This window comes from Trachinotus anak, unplaced genomic scaffold (genome assembly GCF_046630095.1).
Source record: "Trachinotus anak isolate AG129_WGS33_773 ecotype Australia unplaced genomic scaffold, CSIRO_AGI_Tana_v1 ptg000013l, whole genome shotgun sequence".
Taxonomy (NCBI): Eukaryota; Metazoa; Chordata; class Actinopteri; order Carangiformes; family Carangidae; genus Trachinotus; species Trachinotus anak.
This window is the reverse complement of record NW_027273864.1, coordinates 8,151,284-8,175,301: the sequence shown is the minus strand read 5'-3', so window position 1 is coordinate 8,175,301 and position 24,018 is coordinate 8,151,284. Positions and strand designations below refer to the sequence as shown.

Below are 24,018 nucleotides of genomic sequence, written 5' to 3'. Positions count from 1 at the left end.
GCTGAGTAGCTTTCTTGCACATGTGCAGTGGTAGAGGAAGTATTGCTGTCATTTACAGTTTGTGAAAGTAAGAGTCCTGCATTCAAAACCTTATAGAAGTATAGATGAGAAAAAAATGCTTAAAATATCAAAAATAAATATTCATTATGCCAAAAACGGCCCCCATGACTGTTATAATAATGTTGTATCTGGTTGAAGTGTTTATATACTGTTGGGTAATTTCATCTATAACAATATTTGGTTACACTCTATCTGGATAGTTTGCCTACAGAAAATCTACAGAATATTTCAACAAGTTATTAGTTGAGATTCACAAATTCAGCTCTTTCGCTAACCCTCACCATAACCATGGTTTATTCATTGTGGGTTGAATATTTGAATGTACATTGTTGAACACGCACACACACACACACACCCTCAAAAAAATAATAATTTAATGGGTAAAAGAACTCACTCTTCCAAGATGGACAGACATGCAGTAGATGTTGTGTGTACAGAACAACATCGTGGATTAACAGTATGAACAATCAGGATGAAAAAAATTATAGGCTGAACAATAACTGTGGTAAATTCTTGTCTCTGATGTATCTTTAAGCAGAAGTTGAAAGTGACATAAAATGACAATACTCAAGTAAAATACAAGTAGGCTACCTCAACTGTTCTGTTGCCCACAGCTGACCAGCCGAGAGAAGGCTCTTACTGAGGAAACCAAACTGTGTGTGTCTTACATTTCTACGTTTTTAGTTACTCTCAACTTTCTCAGGTGGGTGAGATTCACAAAAAGACAAATAAACATTAAGAATTAGATGTGTAAAAAGAAATTAAATGTCAAAAAAAAGACAGTCGCTGCTGGGGTCGCAATGAGGGCTGGGGTTAATAAAGTTCAGCTTTGACCAGGTTGCATTATTATTTAATTTCCTTTGTCCTTTTACTTAGTAACAGATCTTTCCAAATTGTAAGAAACAGATATTAAATATTCAGTGTCTGCAAAAATACTGATTGTAACTTTAAGATTCTTAGGTTATGTTAGATTTGATGCAAAACTGAGGAAAAGTAACCACAAATTTATTTCTAATGTGATGTCTGACGTATCAATTATCTACAATAACTCAGATGACAATTTATAACGTCTTCATCCATCATCGGCTCAGATCCACGGGGGTCTCGGAGGGGAGGGGTCAGATGGAGGGGTGTGCAGCCTGATCAGAGCTGCTGATGGGTCCGGGCTGTGGCGCCCTCTGCAGGACGGGAGGACTCTGGGGGTTGCAGCGATTAGATTATAAATAATAATAAAAAAAACCCAAATCGTGCATTGTCCAAAGTTGATGGGATCTATGTATCACGTTGGATGAAGTGTTTGAGGAGACCGAGCTGTGCACAGTGTGCCTGCAGTGTAACGTGTGTGTGTGTGTGTCTCAGAGAAGTGACGTGTGTTAGCGCCCTGTCTGGTGACGTGTCTCTGCTGCTCCCTCTTTCCTGACGGAGCGGCTGGATGGAGCCACACTGACCCCGCTGAGCACTCACACTGGAACCAGAAACACGCCAGGAGCCGGCCTAAGGACACCATGGGGAGTAAGTGACAGTCTCCCCTTGTGTGCACTTGCTGACGGTGATCTAAAGTCCCTGCTGACTCGTGTCTGTCTGAACAGTGATGGACATAAAGCGCTCGGAGGGGAAGCTAACTGGCTAACCTTGGGCAGGTTAGGTGGCAACTTGAGCTAGCTTATAACGGGAGCTAGTTTGAAGTTTGTCTGGTAATCACACTCAGTCTCGCTGGGTTTAAGTTACGTTAGCGAGGTTTGTTTAACAGTCGGAGGCGTTAATTAACATCTCATGTATGCTCTTTAAATAAGCGTCCTGTCTTTAAGTGGCTGGTCACTTGTGATTGAACGACAGTTAGCATCAGGCTAACGTTAGTTAGCTGTGTGAACTATCCAGATAAGATAACTTCATGTGGAGACAAACTGAAAATGGTCGCTTTTTATATCTGTACGTTGATGAATTTGCAGCGACAATTTTCACGGTCGAGTGCCTGAAAAAAACGATCAGTGGCATATATTAAATCACTTGCTGTCAAAGTCAGTGATTGGCACAGCTGATCAAAAGCAGACCAGACATTCAGCAGCGCAGCCGCAAACGGTAAATACACACTGGGTACACACTGGGTACACACTAGTTCATCTCGGCCTTGTCAAGATTTGTCTCTGTAATTGCCGATGTCTTTTGGAAATACAGTGCTTGTTGGTGCATTGGCCAGTGACAGACTGCCATGTTTAGTTTCGCTGGCAGCTGTTTAGCCTCTGGTTAGTGATGACGTAGCGTCTAAAGCTAACTTGGTTATAAGTGGACAAAATCTTAAAATAACACAACTGTTGATTTGTTACTGCAAGGAGAGGTGCTGACCTCTACGTGAGTTGCTAATGCTATTGTTTGGTAATCTGCTAATCTCTTTCTGCAGTTAAATTTTTGGAGGTCATCAAGCCATTCTGTGCAGTCCTGCCAGAAATTCAGAAACCAGAAAGAAAGGTATGTTTAGATCTGTTATCATACATTAAAGTTGTTTTATTTATGCACTATGCAAGTATGAATGGATATGATTGACATCTGCTCATCTTTTAATCACTACAGATCCAGTTTAGAGAAAAAGTACTATGGACTGCCATCACACTATTCATCTTTCTGGTGTGCTGCCAGGTTGGTATCTGTTAATGACAAACTCTAATATCAACTAACATACTGCTTCTGTTATTGGGGACAGTATCTTGCTGTAGAGTTTTAAATTTCTTTTTCTTGTTAATTCAGATTCCACTCTTTGGCATCATGTCATCAGACTCCGCAGATCCCTTCTACTGGATGAGAGTAATCCTGGCTTCCAATAGAGGTGCTTGAATTGTATATGTTGAATGATTTTTACTGCACTGTGATACTAAGACACTTTAATTGTATTTCTCATTTGCTTGTTTTAACTTGGTGCCTTATATGACCTGCATGTTTTATTCTGCTGCTTTGTGTAAAGCACTTAATAACTTGGGTTTGGCAAAGTGTTCTATAAATAAAGATTATTATGATATTATTATTATTATTAAGTGGCTGGCCCTTTAATCACAAATCCAGCAAGGGTAAATAACTGACTTCCAGTATTGTGATCAGTTGTGACATAATCTCTTTATCACAGGTGTTAAGCCAAAGGTCAACAGTTGTAGGACTTCTTACATTGTTTTTGGTGCTGCTACTGCTATTGTTGTAGTAACTGAGCCTGATTGACTCTAAATGCTTTCCACTTTGTCATCCAGGTACTTTGATGGAGCTGGGTATCTCACCCATTGTCACCTCAGGCCTCATCATGCAGCTGCTTGCCGGGGCCAAGATCATTGAGGTTGGAGACACTCCCAAAGACAGAGCCCTCTTCAATGGAGCTCAGAAATGTAGGTCTTATTACTCACAGCTGCTTTTTTTATTTTGAAGCCTTGAAAATATTTTATCCTTTGAAGCTTGCTTACTCACAGCACATCAGTTTGCAGCAGCTCTGTCTGTTATGTTACCAGTTGTAAATCATTTTTTTCTGTCCTTTTGCAGTGTTTGGAATGATCATCACCATTGGACAGGCCATTGTATATGTTATGACTGGCATGTATGGAGACCCTTCAGAGATGGGTGCTGGGATATGCTTGCTCATCATCATCCAGGTTAATAAAAAAAAAAACTCCAACTGCTGCTCTTTAACTAAACTTACAACATTTGCTGTGTCTGAAAATGGAAATCAATGGTTGGCTTATCTACCAAGATAAGCAAATAAGCATCAGAAAGAAATAAATTGATCAATTTCTCCATCAATCAATTAATTCTTTGTACCTGCTAAAAATACTTTTGTCAACCAAAATGTTTTATTATATTCTTTTAAATGTTTGCAGTGAGCAGACAAAGTAAAAACTGAATAGATGGATTCTTTGCTATACCATAAAGTGAATGTAGATTGTCCACTGTAATTTTTCCTGGGGAAGACGGGCCTGTCCGACCCCATCTGGTGGATTATTGATTTGTTGTACACTACAGCTACATGTCTACCTGTCCTGACTCAGTACAAACGTTGTGCCTGTTTCTTTAGCTCTTTGTTGCAGGTCTGATTGTCTTGCTGCTGGATGAGCTCCTCCAGAAAGGCTATGGTCTGGGTTCAGGTATCTCTCTCTTCATTGCAACCAACATCTGTGAGACGATCGTCTGGAAGGCCTTCAGCCCCACCACCGTCAACACTGGCAGAGGTAACGGCACTGGGAACGATTGCTCTCTTTAAAACTGAGTGGTCAGAAATAAGATAAATATCTCAATCTTTGTTGTAATGACCAACCCAGTGATTTTTCTGGTTTTTATGCAGGTACTGAATTTGAGGGAGCCATCATTGCTCTCTTCCATCTGCTGGCTACCCGCACGGACAAGGTGCGAGCCCTGAGAGAAGCCTTCTACAGACAAAACCTGCCCAACCTCATGAACCTCATTGCCACCGTCTTTGTATTTGCAGTGGTCATATACTTCCAGGTGAGCTGGCAATACTAACTAAATGCAGTCCAGTGTCTTGTCTGCTTTTATTGCATTAAAGGAATTTCATGTTTGGAGTTCTCATGTTGGGAATACAAATACCCACTTGTTTGGGAAATATAGAAAGACAGGCAATCTGAGTAATATTTTGCCATCTTTGAGTGCTTTGCAGATGCTCTGTTGTTAAACACATTGACTTTTCTTCCTCACCAGGGCTTCAGAGTGGACCTGCCTATCAAGTCAGCACGCTACCGTGGCCAATACAACACCTACCCCATCAAACTATTCTACACCTCCAACATCCCCATCATCCTGCAGTCTGCCCTGGTCTCCAATCTCTATGTTATTTCTCAGATGCTGTCAACACGTTTCAGTGGCAACTTCCTGGTCAACCTTCTGGGAACCTGGTCTGTAAGTATATGATGGGTACTCTGTCTTCAGTACATCCAGTCTCAGTCCTTACAACATGTTTAAGGACTAAGAGATTGTATTAAGGAGTCTTAGTGTTACTTGTATAAAGATGATACACTCTCCTTTACTCAAATAAGTCATGGATATACACCATCTCACCAACAAAATCTTTTTTTTTTCTTTAGGACACCTCAAGTGGAGGACCAGCTCGGGCCTACCCAGTGGGGGGTCTCTGCTACTACCTTTCGCCTCCAGAGTCATTTGGCTCTGTTTTGGATGACCCAGTTCATGCTGTCATCTACATTGTCTTCATGCTCGGCTCCTGTGCCTTCTTCTCCAAGACCTGGATTGAGGTCTCGGGATCCTCTGCCAAAGATGTGAGTGTGTCTGTCTGTGTGTGTGTGTGTGTGCGTGCGTGCGTACGTACAAGTGTGGAAAACTTGGTTTTGCCAAAAAGTGTCATAATAAACTGTCTGCTAATATAATTTTGTTTGTCTCAGGTGGCAAAGCAGCTGAAGGAGCAGCAGATGGTGATGAGAGGACACAGAGAGACTTCTATGGTGCATGAGCTTAACAGGTACAAAACAACCTAAGAAAATGGCATCTCAGGTTTCTTTTATATTAGCTCATTGCAGCTTATAGAAAGTCATCTTCCAGAATATTTGTGTGTTTATAATCGATTTTTATCTGCAGGTACATCCCCACAGCTGCTGCCTTTGGTGGTCTGTGTATAGGAGGGCTGTCTGTCATGGCTGACTTCTTGGGAGCCATTGGTTCGGGTACAGGAATCCTCTTGGCCGTGACCATCATCTACCAGTACTTTGAGATCTTTGTGAAGGAGCAAAGCGAAGTGGGCAGCATGGGAGCACTGCTCTTCTAGAAAATACCACATGAACACACACAGTTCATCCACCCCCTCCCATTATGTTTTTTTATTTTGCATTTTTTGCAGTTCGCACAATCAGTACATTTTGCAGCTGGGATAGGTAACTTTTCTCTGCCTTTGTTCCCCACCATACTTCTCTAGCAAGTCAGTGCTGAGAAAATGGTTTGGGTTACTGCCAGGGTTGAGCATAGTATGTGTCTCTTCAGTCCTTTTATTCCAAGAGCTATTACCCACTTCTCTGCAGGCTGCCTAAATCCCCACTGACTGTCCTATCAGCTGAAGAATGCCTAAAAGCACACAAGTGTGAGGTGCTGTCTCTGACTTACCTCAGGCATTGTTCATTGCAGCATGTACCAGGAACACTAGACACGAATGACATCGACAACATGTTAGTGCTTATTTCAAGCTGAAGGCTCTGTGCACTGTGCCTGGACTTTTCAGGGGGAGTTGAAAGAAAGCCATGTCATGTTGATCACGTAACAGTCATGTTTGAGGTTTCTAGGGCCCTATAATAGGATGTGAAAACTATAAATAAAGTATGCTTACACTCCTAATAAGGTTTCTGGCAAACTTTGACAAACTGTTGGTGGTTCTCATTTATCTTTATTTTGATATTTTAAATCATGGACTATGTTTATATTCACTCTGGTCTTATGTAGGGCACAGTGTTTGTCCTCAGTCTCTGGTTCCTCAGAGGAAAGTGTTTGTCTGTGTCGTGATGCTCTTTTATTCCCAGACTGAATCGCTGCACAATACTGCCGAGGTGGTCGGGATGAGGGTGGGTTTGATAGGGACGAAAAAGGGGTTTCATTTTGGTTTTTACTTTATGTAACAAACATAATTGTGTTATTAAAAAAAAAAAAACAGGATTTTTTTTCCAAATCATGTGGAAATTGTGTTTTGATTCCTAATGTCTTCTTGTTGTTCTGTGTCATAACATGTTCTGAAAAGATTACAAGATGCTATTTGGGGGTAAAATAATAATATTAATATTTTATTTATTTAGTGCCAAATCATAACATACATTATCTCATGGCACCTCACAGTGTGAGGTCAAGACTGAACAACATTACGGAGAGAAACCCAGCAGGTCCCACAATGAACAAGCATTTGGCTGATGAAACTCCCTTTTATCAGGAAGAAACCTCCAACAGAACAGAACCGGACTGGGTGGGCAGCTGTCTGCCTCGACGGTTTGGGTTGAGAAGAGAAAGAGAGGATAGAAAGACCAAGATCAGCTGTATATACTGTTGATTGTTATAGTGAAATAATAGTAGTAATACTCAGATTATGAAGTTATCAATAATAATGACAATAAAGAGTGTTATAGTGGCAGATCTGGATAAATCTGGAAAATGCTGAAGAGTATCACACAGTGGCATAGCAACAAAATAGTCTTAGTTCAGGTTATTGATGGTGGATTTGACACTAAAGGACAGTAGGACTACAAAATCAACTTGCAGCAACAAGCTTCAACATATAGAGTATGTTTATATATGCATTAGTATCCTGATTTTAAGCCTTATCCTGTTTTTGATTATATTCAGGATATGGTGTTAACGTAGCTTTAATTTGACAAAGAAAACGACGATAAATAAAATGAGATGTCTTTAAGACCAATACAGTTGCTTACGACTTTAAATATCTTATGAGCTGGAGACTGAGAGTCGCCCATCTTAAGTTAAGAGGAACTGCATTGATTTAATTGGGTGTGCGTTCACAATGCATTTTTTAAAAGGACTTTTTTTCAACTTGCATTTTAGTTTACCATTTTCACCTGAAATTCATTCCATCTGCCAGCTCACAGCTTCACATGAAAATCTTGGGCCTTGTGAATTTTAGACCACGGTGTGAGCTCACAGCGATTGTCACCTATATTTTGTCGTGCCCCCAAATAAGGCTGCAATGAATCACCTCTAGAGGGATGGGACAGACACGACCCCTGAGTGCTTTGACAGAGTGTGTAAAGTGATTTAGAAGGATTCAGGGTATCACCAGAAGTTCAACTGAATGTAAAAGAAACGACAAAACTTGGCGAAACGAAATTAAAATTGATTTGTATGTTCAGTTGGTATGTTCACATAGTTTATTAAGGCATTCATTAACTCTATAGATGCATAAATATATTGATAATATATTCATGAATGCGTTAATAATCTATTTATAAATGTGTAGGGTGTTGTAGTAATTTTACTGTTTAATTAATTGCTGTTTAGTTTAATTATTAAATGTAAAAGAGTTTTTTTTTTATTTTAAAAGGACGTGTGACGTCATGATCGTGCGCCCACATGTGAACAGGTCACAGAGGTAACTGGGCTGCTGGACGCCGGGTAACTTGTCAAATGAAATCCTTGCTGTTGTTGACCAATTTCTCCCACACTGGTGATCTTTTAGCACAGAGGACGAGGCTCGACGGACTAAAATACCCGCAAACATGTCGTACTGCAGGCAAGAGGGTAATGTCGGTGCTCTTTCATTCATTTTCAGTTCGTGGCTGAGCAATGTCACCGAGTTAGCCACCGAGCTAGGCTAACTCCAGAAACAGCGGTAACTCATGATAGGTTAGCTAACTGGCTAGCTAGCTGCGAGGGAAGCTAAGCCTCCAGTCGTAACGCTCTAAGTTTATATTATTTTTTGGCATTGTGGCACTTTTACACAATAATCGCTGCAGTAACTCGTCACGTAAGATAAGGGACGAATAGGGAGAGCTGTCAGCCGGTTAGCTCTAGTCCTGCTGGTACCGCTACAGCGCTACAGGGCTACAGGGCGACTGTCAGGCGGCGGAGCAGGTTAACTCATGCCAAAGTTACCGGCAGCGTGCGCCCCCAGGGGATGCTGTCTGAACAGTGCAGCAGAGCTATGTGTTTGTTGTATCATTGGAAAGACACAGGTTATAGTTATAGGATTACACTACCATATCATCCGGGACCCGCTTTTCTGACTCAAGAATTTATTGTAATTTCTGTTTTTGTTATTTAAGGTAAAGATCGCATCATCTTTGTGACCAAGGAAGACCACGAGACGCCCAGCAATGCTGAGCTGATTGCAGATGACCCCAACGATCCGTATGAGGAGCAAGGTTAGTCATCTTGTTATTGTAGAAAAGCTGAACCCAAGTTCCAAATGTCCAAAAGTATGGTTACTGTCAACAAATGTTATGAAAAGAACAAACCCAACAATGATTAATCCTGCTTACAATTAATGTTTGTGTGAACTTACTTCATTACCGTGAAAACACACGCTGTAGTTTATTTTGACTCACACACACACACTGAGCTGCCTTTGGAAATACAGACTACAATCAACCAAACCAACAACTGCACTATTTAATCCTGATTGAGAACTACAGTGCCCAGCTGTTTAAGGAAATGGTTCAGCCATTGGCTTGGGGCTGAGAGCCACAGACAGGGTAGGGAAGTCTAGAAAGAGAGACTGAGAGACGGGCTAACACATTGTCGATTTTGGTCTTTCGATGGGATTTGTTGACAGTGTGAAAATATACAATACCACCAGACTTTTTCTTTCACTCATAAAGGCATTCTGCTGACTTGTTGCCATGTGGTTTCCTGTTTCCTCAGGCCTGATCTTGCCAAATGGAGACATCAACTGGAACTGCCCGTGCCTGGGTGGCATGGCCAGCGGACCTTGTGGCTCTCAGTTCAAAGAGGCCTTTTCTTGCTTCCACTACAGTAAGGAAGAGGTGAAGGGCTCAGAGTGCATCGACTACTTTCGTAACATGCAAGAGTGCATGCAGAAGTACCCCGAGCTCTACCCTCAGGAGGAAGATAAAGAAAGCTCCACCCAAGCAGAGTCCGACACTGGTTCTGCCTCAGCTGCCCCGACAGAGGGCTCTGCCTTATCCCCCGAAACTGACGCTACCCCGTCCACTTCAAGTCTCCCATCTGACAGCGTGTCAACCACAGATAGTCAGGCTGCCAGCTAAGGTCAATCACTCATCATCCATTGGCTCTTGTTCTCTGTGTGCAAGCACTGCCCAGCATAAATGACTCGCCATGAGAAGCTCTGATTGGTCTCTTCTCCTGTTTAAGCCTTCAGAAAGGACTGGCACAGCTCTGACACTCACGTGCAGTATTTACAAAGGCCATCAGAGGAGGACTTTGTGGAATTTGTGAATGCAGAAAAACGTAGCGTTTTTTCAAAAGTACAGGCTTTACTTGCCGAGCACTCAAAAATCTTTGGATGATATGTTTTAATGACAGCGGGCCAAGCTATTTGCTGCAGGGACATTAGCTCAAAGACTCACTTTATATGCAATAGGTAAATTAATTTGCTGCGTGTTCTCATGTCAATCAGAAGAGTTGTTCATTATGTTTGTTGTCCTGTTAATGATGGTTGATTAGGATTATCACTTAGCACTGATTTATCACTAATTGTTCAGTTTGACTGAAATCTGAGCAGTTTACAGTTTAACAGTTGCATCAGTTTGCTTTCCACCACTTGAAAGACCAAAACACAGCTAATCTGTAAGAAAATAAAGCTTCTGTTACACCTTCTGTGCAGTGGTCATCACATTGATATTAACAGATGTTTTTAACTGTTCATAGACATCTTGTAGAAACTTCAGGTTCTCCATCTACATCTGTTGTCTAATGAAAAATGGTTGACACTGTATCTGGCCTAGACCAAAGTGGTTTGTCACATTTAACTGTCTCTCCATAAATGTTTTTGCTGTCTCAACACTGTCTAGAGTCTCCGGTTTGGATGCTGAGGTCACCATTCAGTGTCATTCAGGTCTTAAAGGACTTGATGGTATTTATCAAACGTGTTAAGATTAAAATGATCGTCGAACAATCTTAACTTCTATTTTCCTTTTGTCCATCTAAAGACAAAGCACAGTTACCTCTTACGTCAGTGATTTTTCTTTTCACATATGCTTAGACTGATGTGTTTTGCGTGAGCTCATATTGCTGAGATGATTTGCAAATGTTTGTGTATAAAATCAGTGATTGTTGTATTTTACAGCCTTCACATATCTTAGTATATTGCTTGTTTGTTAAGTGATAGCTTCATAGCATTTTATCAAAATCCCTCTATGTTACATTTTCAAAATGTATTATATTCACCATTGCTAACATAAGTTAAAAAAAAAAAATTAAGAAATGCAATTTGACAAAAACACAAATTTACTTGGTCCATATTTTCTGTATAGCTAAATGACTACCATAAATTTCTGTACATTGCACTTTGCTGGTAAAAAAAAAAAAAAAAAAAAAAAAAAGAGATAGACTCAGCTTGACAAATCCAGGTATTTTACCAGCTTGTAACTGGATCCAAAATAGAGCTGGCTATTTGTCCGTGTGGTGAAAAACCATTCTTGTATCCAGGTAAGGCCTTTAATTTTAGGTACATCACGATTGCAGACAATTTATTAAATTTTACCTCCCAAGCATTAATTTCAGTCTTTATTTTTGTTACACACCCATGCATGGTGAGTGCCTCTTTGTCTAGAGTGACCATGAGTTTGCTTCTTGGATAATCTGCCCCTGATGACAGCATGTTGTCCAGCCATTTTCAGTCCCTTTTCTGAAATGTCCACTGACTCATGAGTGTCCTTGTGAAATTCTCTGAAGTTTCTCCCACAGTTTTGCATCATATCGCTCATGGACATCCATTTGTCAGACCCTCTGATATAAGTAGACCCAGCCGAGGAGTCCAGGGGACCACTACACTTTGCATGGTGACCAACAAACGGCCTGTTCCAGCTTCTTCCGGACCTGCAAGCAGGTACTCCATACCTGGTTTAAGAAAGTAAGATATTGTACATTGATTTAGAGTAATACTCAATTTCTTCCTTTAATGCTGATAGACTGGGCTATTAAAAAACATACTTATACAGTACATTAGCACTGAATAATAAATCAAAATAGTGTTTAAATTTCAATATGGCCGTGTGCAATATCCAATATTACTCTCGTCGAAAAATAATCACAGTATGAATTAATATTTTTTTAGCATATCATTCCGCCCTGTAGTACATCATGTTTAGCCTCCTGATTGGTGTGCTTCTCTTCTGTTCGTGAATCTACTGTAACAGTAATTCTGGGCTTCATTTACCTTACCAATAATTCCTTTGCTTTGTCAGGTTTGGAATGTGTCCTACCTGGGTTTAGTATAGGACAGGTGCAGCCACGGCTGGTCCAGGACAGAGGATAGATGCTGATTGTCCCCTGGTACAGTGTCATCTGGCCTGATCGAAGGACCTTACGAACTTTGACCTGAACTTCTGCATGGCTACCTTTGTCATGAGCAGACAGCACACTGGCCTTGATCACTGTCATGGGCCACACAGGTGGATCAGTTCAGAGTTAGAAAACACTTTAATGACATCTCAAAGCATTAACCAATGTATCGATCACTGTTTAGTTTTTAGAAAAGGAAGAATTGTGCATTTTATTTCTTACCATAGTCATGTTTAGTCTTACAGAGGTCAGACACGCTTCTCAGCTTCTTCTCCTTACAGCTGCACTTTCCTGTGTACAGGCATTAGGATATGATCTAATCTCTGCACAATTAATCACATGGCGATGCCACAATTTAAATCCTTACAATGCATTTGAACACCATAATGATCAATACAGCGTTATTTCAAAGTAAGCTGTTACATCACTCACCTGTATAATGCAGAGCAGAGACTGCAAGCTCCTTAGACCACTGTACGTCTTCTTCAATTGGGAGCATATGATCCAGATCAGGGATTTTTCCACCGACAGGCACATTGAACACCTGATTATTTGTATCGCTGCAGAAATAGAGTAGAGTATGTAACATTAAGGTTCCTTATTAGCCATTATCATTACACTGTTAAATTCAGCTTCCTTACTGTTTGCTGAAAAATATGGCCACAGGTTAAGCATCCAGCTACCTGTCCAGACACTGCCCAGTGATTGGATCACAGCTGAGAGGGCAGAGACAGGGTTCACAGCCCTCATCTCCAAAGCCCCAGTAGCCAGGCAGGCAGTGGCTGCAGCTTGTACCCCCTACACCTGATTTACAGTGGCACTGCCCACTCCTAGGGTGGCACCAGCGTTCCTCCTCTCCAGGAGGAGGAGGCAATGAGCCCTGTGGATCACACCAGCAGCCTGAGAGACAGAGACACAGATACATGTCTATGTGCCAGCAGATGGTGCTATAAGACACTGATGGTTCTCCTTCAGTTCATTCACAAGCTTCACTTCCTTTGAATTCATTCCACTGAGATTAAAAAAAACACTGAACGGATATCAGAGATTTAGTTAGCAACACCTGGTGACCAATCATGAAACCACCGTTATTTTTGTTTTGCAGACTGGTTAAAAACAGATCTGCCACAGAAATAGTAAGTGACACTTTGCTCTCGGTGTCTTACGTGTGCAGGCGTGAGGGGAGTTGAGGGGCAGGGATGGGTGGCGGTGGTAGCCATGGCGACAACGCTGGCACCGACGCCCAACAGTGTTGTGTCGGCAGTCATCACAAACTCCCCCGCTGGTGCCACCGGACGACAGCCATGCCCGCTGAGAGAAGTGACAGCTGTCTGCATGAGCGTGGCACTCGCACTCTGGAGTCACAGAGGAGCGTGGTGTCGTAGCAGACAGAGAGAAGAGAGAGAGAGACAGCGGGGACGTCAGGATGAGGAGGAAAGAGGAAGTGAACAGGGAACATGGACGGGAGATAAATTATAAGTGTGTTTGATTTTTGTCTACACTGTGTTGTCTACTTATATACTATAGTCAAAAGGATTTGTGACCTGTGCTGACATTGACAATACAGAACATATACCGGGGTATACCAGGGTACAACCACCGTGACCAACCAAAGCCTCACTGACCAGAACCGACCAGGAGTATAAGGTCATGTCTGTATAGAGTTTAAACAAGTGGTTTAATGTGTTTGTTTGAACGCACTTGCAGACTCAGGTGGTCGTCTGCAGTGCACACTGACAGGGTCTGATTTAAAAAATGAAACATCCTGACAAAGTATGAGAGCATTGCTCATCTAAAAACCTAAACAAATCTCCACTATGTGTGAAACACTGCCATATGGAGCCTTTATAAGACCTATTGTAAATATTTCATTCAGAGTAGACACCCACCGTTCTCCCCTGATACTCCCTCCACACTTTAAAACTGTCTTCTGTAGCTTTCCTTTGTCAGCACACTGACTGTACCCAGTGATCTAATCGTTGTGCAATCCTGTTGGTGTTCACTCACTCTGGCATGGGTTCGGCTCCCCGCTGCTACCATTGGCAGGCCTCCAGGGACGATCATTGTAGAGCGGGGCACACTTCTCGCAATGATCCCCTGCTGTGTGGTGAGTACACAGACACCTACTGGACACCTGGGAGACACATCTGGAGCTGCTCAGTTACAAACGTTACAGACACCTGCTGTCTAGAGACAGCCATAAGGTAGATCCACGCAGGTGGTGTCAAGAGTAAATTTAAAGCCCTTTTAACTGGTAGTTTTTTTCCATCATTGAGTACATTTTACATCTGAACCTAACATCTGGACCTGTGCTCTACAAATCTGTAACAGAACGCAGGCCAATACAGAAACTGCAAACACGCTTTTTCTCAAGGTCTCTGTATCACTGCCTGTTGTTTTACTTTGAAATGCACCTACACGCACAGAAGAAGCTACTCACCATGTTACTATCCTGTCTGGTGTCTTGACTACTGTTGTACGGTACACAGTGCTCAGCATGTCCGTAGCACAGGCAGGTCCCTCTGGCCAGTAAAGTATAAATAGCATAAGGTGCTGAGGTGGAGTTATCTGTAGTGGATGTGGAGGTCAGAGCTGAGCCTGTCGGCCTTATCCGTCCCATTGTGGGGTTCAGAGGTGCAGAACAGGTCTGAGCTTTCAGCAATCTGATGCGCAGGTTAGTGAGGGTAAGGCGGATGAGGGCCTCTGGACTGTAAGGGTCCAGCGTTTTAGCACTGCTGGGGTCTAGTGTCCGTAATATTACCTGGGAAGAGAAACACACCACTAATCAGCATGGAATAAAATATTGTGCATCTGACCCTAACCCTAAAACACATTAGATTACATCTTCATGCATCGTCACTTACCTCACCACCACTGCAGGGTGCAGCACTAGAGTAACGAGATGTACACAAAGACCCTGGCTGACTAACATCATCAGACAAACCAAACTCTGCGCTGCAGTTGTTCGCAAACAGCTTAAGGGCCTCCCAGGTCTTCCCAAAGTCAGTTGAACGTTCAATGGCCATGGCAGCAGGCCGGGGGGACCTGAACACCAAAACAACATGGGACAGACAGAACTGTGTTTCCATATCCAACCGGATCTCTTCCTGCTGCTCCTGCAAGGTGGTACCAGCACCTGACGCCCACCAGGTCTCTGGATACAAGAAAGGGTCATCGGTCATGTGAGCAGATGGGTGAACGTCCTCAGGGTAGAGTTGAGGGGTCACGGGAGGATGGCGGCAAGGGCAGTGTTTGAGGGAACTGTTCAAACAGCAGCTTGAGAGGGTGGTGAGGGTCCTGCCGCTGGCCAGGTTCCCTATGGGTGGACTACAGGCATGGTCCACACATCTGGAAACTGACACAGAGGGTGATGGAGAGAAAAAAATCAAAAAGTAGTAGTAGGCCTGGTAGTTAGGGACTTTTGGATCAGTGCTTTTATATCTGGTGACATAAAAGTCCTCAAAGAAGAACAAGCACCTTCCAACATTGGCATCATGGACAACACCAAAGTCTTCATTGTGTTTAACATGAATATTTAATTAACCCGATCATTGTGCTGCTGCTGTTTGCTCCGATGTGACACAGAATCCTGCCCGTTCCCCACTGGCTACCATGAAGACTCTCATGTTACATGTAACGCCAATATGCGAGGAGGCCACACTATCACATTTATCTGCAACAGGTATGACCCTGCTCTTTGTACAGCAAAAAGCAGCACCGTCGCCTGCAAATGAGATGAGATCATCATTTTCATGGACATTACAAGCAGTTAAGTGTCTGGTCAATCAGTAGCATGGCCTAACCACGGCGGGGAAAATGAGACGACAAGTTTAGGCACGATGACGCAACTCGGTCAGAAAAACAGACACAGAATCAACAGTAAGTGGTCGATGCTCCTCACCTGCTCCGCTCCGCGTCACGACCACCAACAGCCAGCAGAGCGCCACCGGCATCTGATGCCGACCTTTCCCAAGCATACTAGACGCTCTCATCCTCGTTTCTCCCGTGTTTACAACACACACGGTGCGATAAACGCCATTCAGGAGAGATGAGTCCCAACATTATGTGCAGCCTGTCTAAAGAACATGCGCATTTCTTTGCCAATTACGCAATGCGCAAAGTGTCCAGATGAATTCCGATTTCTTCGACGTTGTCCCTGGAATAATGTTGTGGGGGGAAAAAAATCTTAATGAAGTTCAGAGCATCCTCTGGGGTTGCCAGGGCATCTCTCTGACAAATGTGGGTTGTGCGCCTTAGGTCCAGCAAAATAAAGATCACTGCTGAGTCCAAGAATTATTATTCCACGTTTGACAAATAACGAAATGTTGCAAATTTCCATTTGATAATTTGTCCTCGTCCATTTTGCGCAACGTTCATTCATCCATGTACATACTTCTTTTGATTCTTAGCCAGCCCGTGATCTCTGTGCCCCAGCCAGGTCTACGCCAGGTCTGTATGCGTTTACGCACGGGAGGCGAGTGTGCGCTCTATTTATCCATGGTCCCTCAACCCCCGCCCACACTTACACTCACTGTGAGGACGTTGTACTGCAACAACACCAAAAACCAAACTACCCTGGACTGAGAAGATGTATATTTTCCTCAGTCTGGCAAACATCCATCCATCAGGACTCCATCGAACATCCTGCGCAGAGGAGGACAGACTTGCGACTTTCACAGGCTTGTCAACGCAGTTAATGCGAACCAGCCGCAAGGCGCATACCAGCTAAACCAGGTCCCTCCGCCAACCAGGGCCTCGTAGTAGGCCGAGGAAATTAGTTTATCTGCCTCTGCTCTCCTGTTTTTCAGCTGCAGTAATTCCAAGTTACAGGTCTCTTTGAAGTCTGACAGGAAGAAACCTGAGTAGAGAGACAAAAATAGCCCTCAGAGCAGTTATTTGCAGCTTGATGGCGCATTGTGGCACCGAAAGAATCTCACGGCTTGGAGTTTCATGCAAATGAGCCGGACGAGAAAAGGGCCTTTCTCCTATCTGTCTGGATAGATGACTCTGGCAGTCTTCATTATAACACTGAATAATAAATACAAGGTCTGATACATGACAGTCCTTTTATAAATCTTTTTAACCACACCACCAGGAAAAGCAGAATCCTTTGCTGAGGTTGATGTATTTTCCCTTCCTAGCGCACACATGCACACACTGAGTCGATGAATAAACACCATGTCTCTTCAGTTTTATGGCTCAACTTCAATTACAGGGGGCTCAGAAAATTGGAATAGATGCACAGAATTGGATTGGTTTCCATAAATGTCTTTAATGCCTTACAAATTGTTTACAGACCTGCCTGCTCTGCTTGTGTTTCCCCAGAGAGGAGGCCAAAAACAGAAATACTAAGAAAAGGCATATGGACCACTGGTGAAGATGATCTCTATTCTTTGTACTGACAGAAAATTTAATATGATGTAATTTTAGGAGCAGCCAACACAGGATTACTCACATCATTTTGTCCCACATATCAGTTCTTATTAATATGAAATTTGTCCATCTGTATTGGTTTTCAAAGGATCTTGCTGCTAAAAATGTTATTGCCTTTTCCACCTCGTATATCACTCCATCTTTTTCTGTTGTACATTTGTCTTTGTTCACCCCTCCCTGGTCTTTCCTTTCATCTCTCTGTCCTCCTGCCTTCCACTCCAACACCAGCTATAGTGTCTGGCAGGCCTCCATACAATAAAACCCCAGAGGCTCTCCTTCATCTTCACGCATCTCAGTTTCTCCTTTCGTCTCACTCCAGTGGTGCCTTACATGCTAAGAACAGCTTTGTGAAAGATAAGGGTGATGCCATTTATGAGGGATTTGCTGTTATCTTGTAATGTTAGTGGCATATGGACAGGTTCTGGCTGGTTTAGACTCAGTTTGGCCTCTCTGGGACACATGGAAATGAGATCCACATCTTCTCACAGGTTCCTGTGTGCTTTTGTGTGTTTGAGGTTGGAGGGTGATGGATAAAACATAGAGTCAGATTGTCAGTGTGGCCCAGCTGTGGTTTTCCCTTCACTGACAAAATCAGGCTGGGTCTGGAGGAAGTTCATACTGTATGTGACTGATTTTTGCAAATGTAACAACGGCTGCAAAATTGTACGTTTCAGTAAATGTAAGCCACTGAGGTTTGAGGTCAAGGTTTGCAGAGCAGAGCCATAAAACATTTTTATGAGCAGCCGGGTTCAAGTGCAAATTAACTGTGTTGGTTTCTCATTTTAGCTTCAATAAGCAAAACACATTGGATTCTTAATTGACTAAATTGCATTTAAAGGTAATTTTCTGTGGTATAGGAATGCAGAGTTGCCCACACCCAATAAAGTGTTTGTTAATCAAGGAGGATAAACAACAGAATCCACACCGAGAGAGGGAAATTGCCCCCCCCCCCGCCATACCTTTCAGCAAATACATTCTCTCAATGTTCAGGATATGTCTTCATCATGGCCCCCAGCTGCGAGAGGTCAAATACCAGCCAGGAAAGGTCACAGGGATCTCCTACCTGCCCCATGACTGCCTCTCTAATTGCTCCTCTTTCTCTCATTTTCAGGGCTTAATGGGGGCCAGGGGTTAGAGAGTGGGGCTCAGACAAACAGGGACCCCCCTTCCCACCCCTATAATCCTCAGTGTTTGTCCAGACTGCTCATACATGCGTGTTTCAAGCACATGGTGTCACTCTGCACTTCATCATATCCTTCTCCCTTCATGTCTTCTCCTCAGTCTTTGTGTTCTACATGTCAGCTCATATGTTCCTCCAGGAATGAAGAGGATTAAACTGCTTCCTTACATGACTTTACTGCATGTGGGCCATCATCATCAGGCCTTGATTTGTTTCTCTAAATAGTTCATCTTAGGTTAGGTTATGTGGATTTGGAACAATCTAGCCTATGCCAATCAAATTTAAAAGTCCATTGTGACACACAGTAGATCTCATATGATGTTTTCCACTGGCCACAAGACCAACCAGTAAATGCATCGATTAATAGAGTTTACTTGAGTTAAGCAGTGAAGTCACATTTAATCATCCAGTTGAATTTTTGGAGAAAGACTTGTACATGGAGCTACAGTGTAAAATACACAGTCCTGATGTCTGATACACAGTTGCAGGTAATTCTAGATGAGACAACTGTACAATTTAAGATCATACACGTAAGCCTTTACCTTGTAAACCATCAGTTAACATAGATTGAGGTTTAAAGGTCAAGGTCACAGGTCAACTGCAAAGGTCTACAGTTCAAGTCCAATAAATATATAGATAAAAAGCAAGATGGCTGTATTTGTCTAGGATAGTATGAATTAGTCTGTTGCTTAAATTAATAGTCAACATAGTAATTTGTGTGGACGACATATGAAGAAAGTGACTTCACTGCTGATGTTTGCTGGCATGATCCTCGTGTCACTGAGGGCTTTTTGATACGATGAGAGGTAGTTTAAAGTTAGTCTGTTCACATTTGCATGTGCAGATCCATTTGTGTGTGTGTGTGTGTGTGTGTGTGTGTGTACTTATGTGCCAGTATGATAGGTTTAGATTGCATGGTTCCTCTTTGATGTGAGAGAATGAATGACACTGATTAAGCTGTCAGAGCAGAAACTGATAAGGGCCAGATGAGGCAGGCTGACAAATCAAGGCCTCTGTGAAGCACTCGGGCCCTTTGCCAAACCAATAATGTGTGCATCTGTGAGCTTATGTGTGGATTTGTGGGTGTTTGTTCAGGGAAGAATTATGGTCAAACTCTTACATATGTGTATGTGACGGGAAATTATGCAGAACTGTTTCATTTTATTTTTTATTAATTCTTAATGAGGAGAAATGTCAGGAATGTTTAAGAGAGGCCCACTGGAAGAGGCTTCATTTGAATGGTGATGACTTATTTATAGCTGAAACTCCTGTTCAATATTGGACAAGTTAACCTCCCACCCAGAAGCCCACTTGCAAACACACACTCCCACAAGTGGCTCCCTCAATCTCATGTCCCTGTCTAACTTATTTATATATATTTATGATGTCATCAAGCTCAAGATTTACTTTTGTGCTTGCTCACATGCCTGAAAATGCACACGCACAAACACAGACACAATTTCCTGATCACTCTTTCTAGGCTTTCCATCACCCACCCACATAAACAAACTGGAATGCCAGCACACACAGGTTTTCTACCACAAAAACACACACAGACATGTGTTACAGATTCAAGTCAATGCCTTCTTATTCTTCCAGCTCATATTTGCACATCCACATAGATAAAACATGCTGACTTGCCTTACATAGCAATTTGTTTTAGCTGTCTCAAACAACATCAATGGATTTAAAGTAACTAGTAATTTGGCACTTTATTAAAATGACATATAAAACGTATATATACAATACCGGACACTTTTTGAGGACTGACATCAGTTAGATGCAGAAAGCCAAAAATATAATGCATACGTGGCAAAAATACACAGTTTTAGTAATGTTTCTTTTTTCTTTTTTTCACTCTACATCACGGTGGTTATCCCACTATGTTGAATATTTTTATGACCCATGGTGTCTGACTTTGGTTCCCCTCCTGAAAGTCACACTGAGAAATGGAGCAAATGAGAGGAAAAATCAAATGCAGCTGTTTAAGGTCCCGGGCCACAGGTTGCGGGTTCCAGACTGTCTCTTACGTCTGGCCACTTTGCTGCTTTGAGGCGCTTCTCCACTCATTAAGCACGTCTTTACTGGAATACTGGAGTCCACCTGTGATTCACCCAACTCATGACGGCAACTTCATGCTATGTCCAAACACAAAGGTCACAATTAAACAACAGTCCCTCTTATGACCAGACAAAGTCAAAAATGATATTCACACGGGGGCTGCCTCATTTATTGCTGGTTTCTTCTTTGCTCTTGTAAAATGCATGGCCACAAAGCACTGTGACATTAACGTGACTCGTTGCCCCCATGGTGGTTCTATTTTATCTGTGAACTGAAACCAGTGATGTTCTTTCTCCAAAATGACCGCAGTAGCATTGTCACACAGATCAGATGGCCTTTAAAAGAGAAAAAGCACTTTGAAAATGGTGTGCAGTGATGGGTATTAGGTTGTAAATGGCAGGTATAAAGAAGACTTTAAAGCTCTGCAGCAAATGATCCCTGCATGTTTGTACTTTTTGCTATAACTAAACAAAATTGCATTGAATTCTGAAGAAAGCTTAATGAGGCTTTTCTGGAAACTACAGTGTACGTTCATATGTTTCCACTCCTGTGTGCAAATGCAAAAATAAAAACCGCACAGTAACATAAGGGTGTGCCCACATTTGTGGTTGGATTATGGGCTTCTGCAGAAGAAAAGAGGTATGTGGGAATGTGTGTGACTGCTAAACCTTCCTGGCTTGCCCAACAATGTGACAGTAAGAAGGGGATAGCACGTGTTTGATCCTTGGAGCCAACATCTGGCCCTCAGGAGGAGCTAAAGTTGGCAGCACATGCTGATGTCATTAGTGTAAAATGGGAGTTACATTCACAAAAGCATGACCCTCTCAACATCCCAATACTATAAAAGTAGTAAAGAGGGAGAAGGTAGATAAAGAGGGAAGAGGATGGATAACACATCACATCTGGGTGAATGTAAGTGACTAATATTGATGTTCTTTAATGGTTGATGTTGAGCCAGATCTTTTGTGTCAGCATTTATCTTCTGCTGGAGTGTTCAAGCGAGAAGTGAGGCATACTGGGAGAGACAAAGGAGTACAGGGTGGATCAAAGCTGTAACAAAGCTTGTTAGGGTTTAATCAGTTCCACTCACCCAGAGCTGCTGGCCACATCTGTCCAATCAAGTCCCATCACCATGGTGGGCTCCTGGCTCCAGAGATGGCTGCAGTACTGCCAACCAAACATTGGTAGGAGACCACCACCTCATCAGAGACTTGTGGCCCTCATGTGGTTTTCTTTGTTGCTCTCTGGCTCGGATCTGTTCATTGATTCGATCAATGGCGTTAGGCATGTGTTAGTGATTAATACGCTGCTGTGGACAGGATGATTTCAGGCCTCTCTGATATGATAATGTCATTATTAGAAGTGGGTTATTTAGTCCCTTGGGGAAGTCTTTCATTTGGTGTAGGCTTCCTCATAGGGTGAGGTCATTGCTTTGAGACTGAGCTCCACTGAGGAGAAGCCAATGAAGCAGAAGGCCTCTTACAAAACACTTCACGAGGGCCATGTTGAGTAAGGACCAAGTACTGCACAAAAAAGGAATATCAATAGCATCCATATCAAGTCACTCTATGTGTTTGACCCTTGCTCTTTGGCTCCACTGTAAAGCACTTTGTCAACAGCCTTCTCACAGAGCTGAGTTCAGTGATGTACATAGCTCTCCTCTGACCCCCCTTGTTCTCATGATCCCTGCCACAGCCAAGCACAACTCCTGTGCCCTCAGATTTGATTTTCACACAACCTACACCTCAGCTACTCTCCACTCCCCTCTTGACCTTAATTTATCCCTACCTGCATGGCAGCATGTCCTTCGTGAGTGTGACACCTGAGGGTTCAGACACATGAGACTATTCATTGTGCTTGGCTACCCAATCTCAGGCTGCTCTGATGTGTTTCAACTGAAGAGGCCAGGGGCAGGAGCAGGGGCTGGAGTGCATGATGCCTCTGATCTACCATGGGAAACAGGAGAGGTTATGATGCCCTTGTGACCCAAGAGTGTGGGGATCGCACGGGTCAATGGGGTTTTCCCCCTTATGGACACATTTGAGCTGTCATGAGAGTGAAGGAAAGAGATTGCAAATTCCAGCACAGGAAAGTGTGCATTCCAATCGAATTCCATTAGATTATCATTACTGCCATTAGCATCACTATCTTCACCAGGAACAGCATGGGATATGAGTGTTATGGTGCTTACCTGTGGAGAACAATGTCACGTGAAATTTCTGTGGTAGTTACCTATACATTTACTCACAGCTTTGAGAATCACTGATGCAATTGTCAAAATTGTAATATGCAGTGTATGTTTTAACCTTTTAGAAACATCAAGGATGTACCAAATATTTTCAGTTCTTTCCAACAAAATATATGGAAACACAAAGTATTTTGTTGTCCCGACATTGGCTATTTGTAAGAGCTAAGTAAAAATGCAAAATCAACACATTTTGCTATTAACTGAATCATTTGTTCAAATATGTAAAAAAAAAAACTGCATATGCCTCCATTTTAACAGCAATTTAATCTAACTTGCTACAGCAGGAAGTCTTTAATAGTTATCCATCAATAGCCTTATGGAATGGTTGACAATGACAAGGTTTCTTTTCTTCTATAATAACAGCACCTGTATAGAGTAAATAGTTATTGTGCTCGTGAAATTGCATATTACATATTTTATATACTATATATTATTAATACATAAATTGGACTATTATTTGATATGTACTTATTTGCTATAAACAAAAAATCCTTACAGTTTAAATGTGCTGAAATAATGCTTTCTCACAACTCCTTAATAAAATTACTGAAATATTGCTGTTGATAATGAATGTTGTATTGCCTTAGGTAATGTTCAAACACATACAGTGCACAAAGAACAACCGCAGTTATGTGAACAAAACAGGAAATGAAATCATTTAATAACCATAACTGTATGTGGTCTGAAATAACTCATTTAGACTCAGATTATTGGTGAAGTCTGGCAATATAAACCATCAATCCTTATCAACTACTTCCTTATCTGCAGTATTCAGAGTAAATTCTCTACATTAAAACTTATCTCCTGTACAATGATCTTAAACTGAAAACTATGTTAAACAAAATTGGCAAAAAGCAGCAAACAAAGTTGGATTTGGTTGGATTTCAATAGTTCAGCTGACGGATATGAACGGAGTGTGATAACCATAACTTGTAAGTGCATTTAAAATAAGATGTCCATATTTTTGTTGTCTTTTGCCACCAAATTATGTAACAAACTTTACACAGGCCTCTCGTTTTAACCCATTCAGACAAGTGATTTGACGAACACAATGTTTAACTTAACG

General features: G+C 42.2%; 3 protein-coding genes across 4 annotated transcripts; 2 read left to right on the top strand and 1 right to left on the bottom strand.

Annotated features, from left to right (window-relative positions):
• The first annotated feature begins 1,415 nt into the window (after window positions 1-1,415).
• LOC139630638 (protein transport protein Sec61 subunit alpha-like 1) lies at window positions 1,416-6,389 on the top strand. Of its 2 annotated transcripts, XM_071494262.1 has the most exons (12): window positions 1,416-1,572; window positions 2,459-2,526; window positions 2,629-2,694; window positions 2,803-2,881; window positions 3,294-3,425; window positions 3,577-3,686; window positions 4,106-4,259; window positions 4,373-4,533; window positions 4,747-4,944; window positions 5,130-5,321; window positions 5,445-5,521; window positions 5,638-6,389. In XM_071494262.1, exons 1-12 carry the CDS (start codon window positions 1,566-1,568, stop codon window positions 5,822-5,824), a joined length of 1,431 nt encoding a protein of 476 aa, XP_071350363.1. In that variant the 5' UTR covers window positions 1,416-1,565; the 3' UTR covers window positions 5,825-6,389. The 2 variants fall into 2 exon arrangements, with proteins under 2 accessions (XP_071350363.1, XP_071350364.1); XM_071494263.1 differs by lacking the exon at window positions 2,803-2,881 and having other exon boundaries at window positions 1,482-1,572.
• Window positions 6,390-8,107: 1,718 nt separating this feature from the next.
• On the top strand, window positions 8,108-10,344 carry chchd4a (coiled-coil-helix-coiled-coil-helix domain containing 4a). Its single transcript, XM_071494815.1, has 3 exons — window positions 8,108-8,286; window positions 8,811-8,909; window positions 9,409-10,344. The coding sequence occupies exons 1-3, from the start codon at window positions 8,265-8,267 to the stop codon at window positions 9,771-9,773; spliced, it is 486 nt and encodes a 161-aa protein (XP_071350916.1). The 5' UTR covers window positions 8,108-8,264; the 3' UTR covers window positions 9,774-10,344.
• A 140-nt stretch (window positions 10,345-10,484) lies between these two features.
• On the bottom strand, window positions 10,485-17,244 carry LOC139630946 (netrin-4). Its single transcript, XM_071494814.1, has 10 exons — window positions 15,932-17,244; window positions 14,895-15,385; window positions 14,471-14,791; window positions 14,038-14,164; window positions 13,197-13,385; window positions 12,714-12,930; window positions 12,463-12,590; window positions 12,253-12,321; window positions 11,952-12,122; window positions 10,485-11,586 (listed from the first exon to the last, which is right to left on the bottom strand). Exons 1-10 carry the CDS (start codon window positions 16,020-16,022, stop codon window positions 11,450-11,452), a joined length of 1,941 nt encoding a protein of 646 aa, XP_071350915.1. The 5' UTR covers window positions 16,023-17,244; the 3' UTR covers window positions 10,485-11,449.
• Window positions 17,245-24,018: the final 6,774 nt, after the last annotated feature.

Coding starts and splice junctions, on each gene's coding strand:
- LOC139630638 (XM_071494262.1), top strand. Junction 3,426..3,576: donor CTTCAATGGAGCTCAGAAAT/GTAGGTCTTATT, acceptor GTCCTTTTGCAG/TGTTTGGAATGATCATCACC. Junction 5,522..5,637: donor ATGGTGCATGAGCTTAACAG/GTACAAAACAAC, acceptor TTTTATCTGCAG/GTACATCCCCACAGCTGCTG.
- chchd4a (XM_071494815.1), top strand. CDS start 8,265: ATGTCGTACTGCAGGCAAGAGG. Junction 8,287..8,810: donor GTCGTACTGCAGGCAAGAGG/GTAATGTCGGTG, acceptor TTGTTATTTAAG/GTAAAGATCGCATCATCTTT. Junction 8,910..9,408: donor CGATCCGTATGAGGAGCAAG/GTTAGTCATCTT, acceptor CTGTTTCCTCAG/GCCTGATCTTGCCAAATGGA.
- LOC139630946 (XM_071494814.1), bottom strand. CDS start 16,022: ATGAGAGCGTCTAGTATGCTTGGGAAAGGTCGGCATCAGATGCCGGTG. Junction 12,931..13,196: donor CTCCCCTCACGCCTGCACAC/GTAAGACACCGA, acceptor TCTGTCTCTCAG/GCTGCTGGTGTGATCCACAG. Junction 12,123..12,252: donor TAAGACTAAACATGACTATG/GTAAGAAATAAA, acceptor GGCCCATGACAG/TGATCAAGGCCAGTGTGCTG.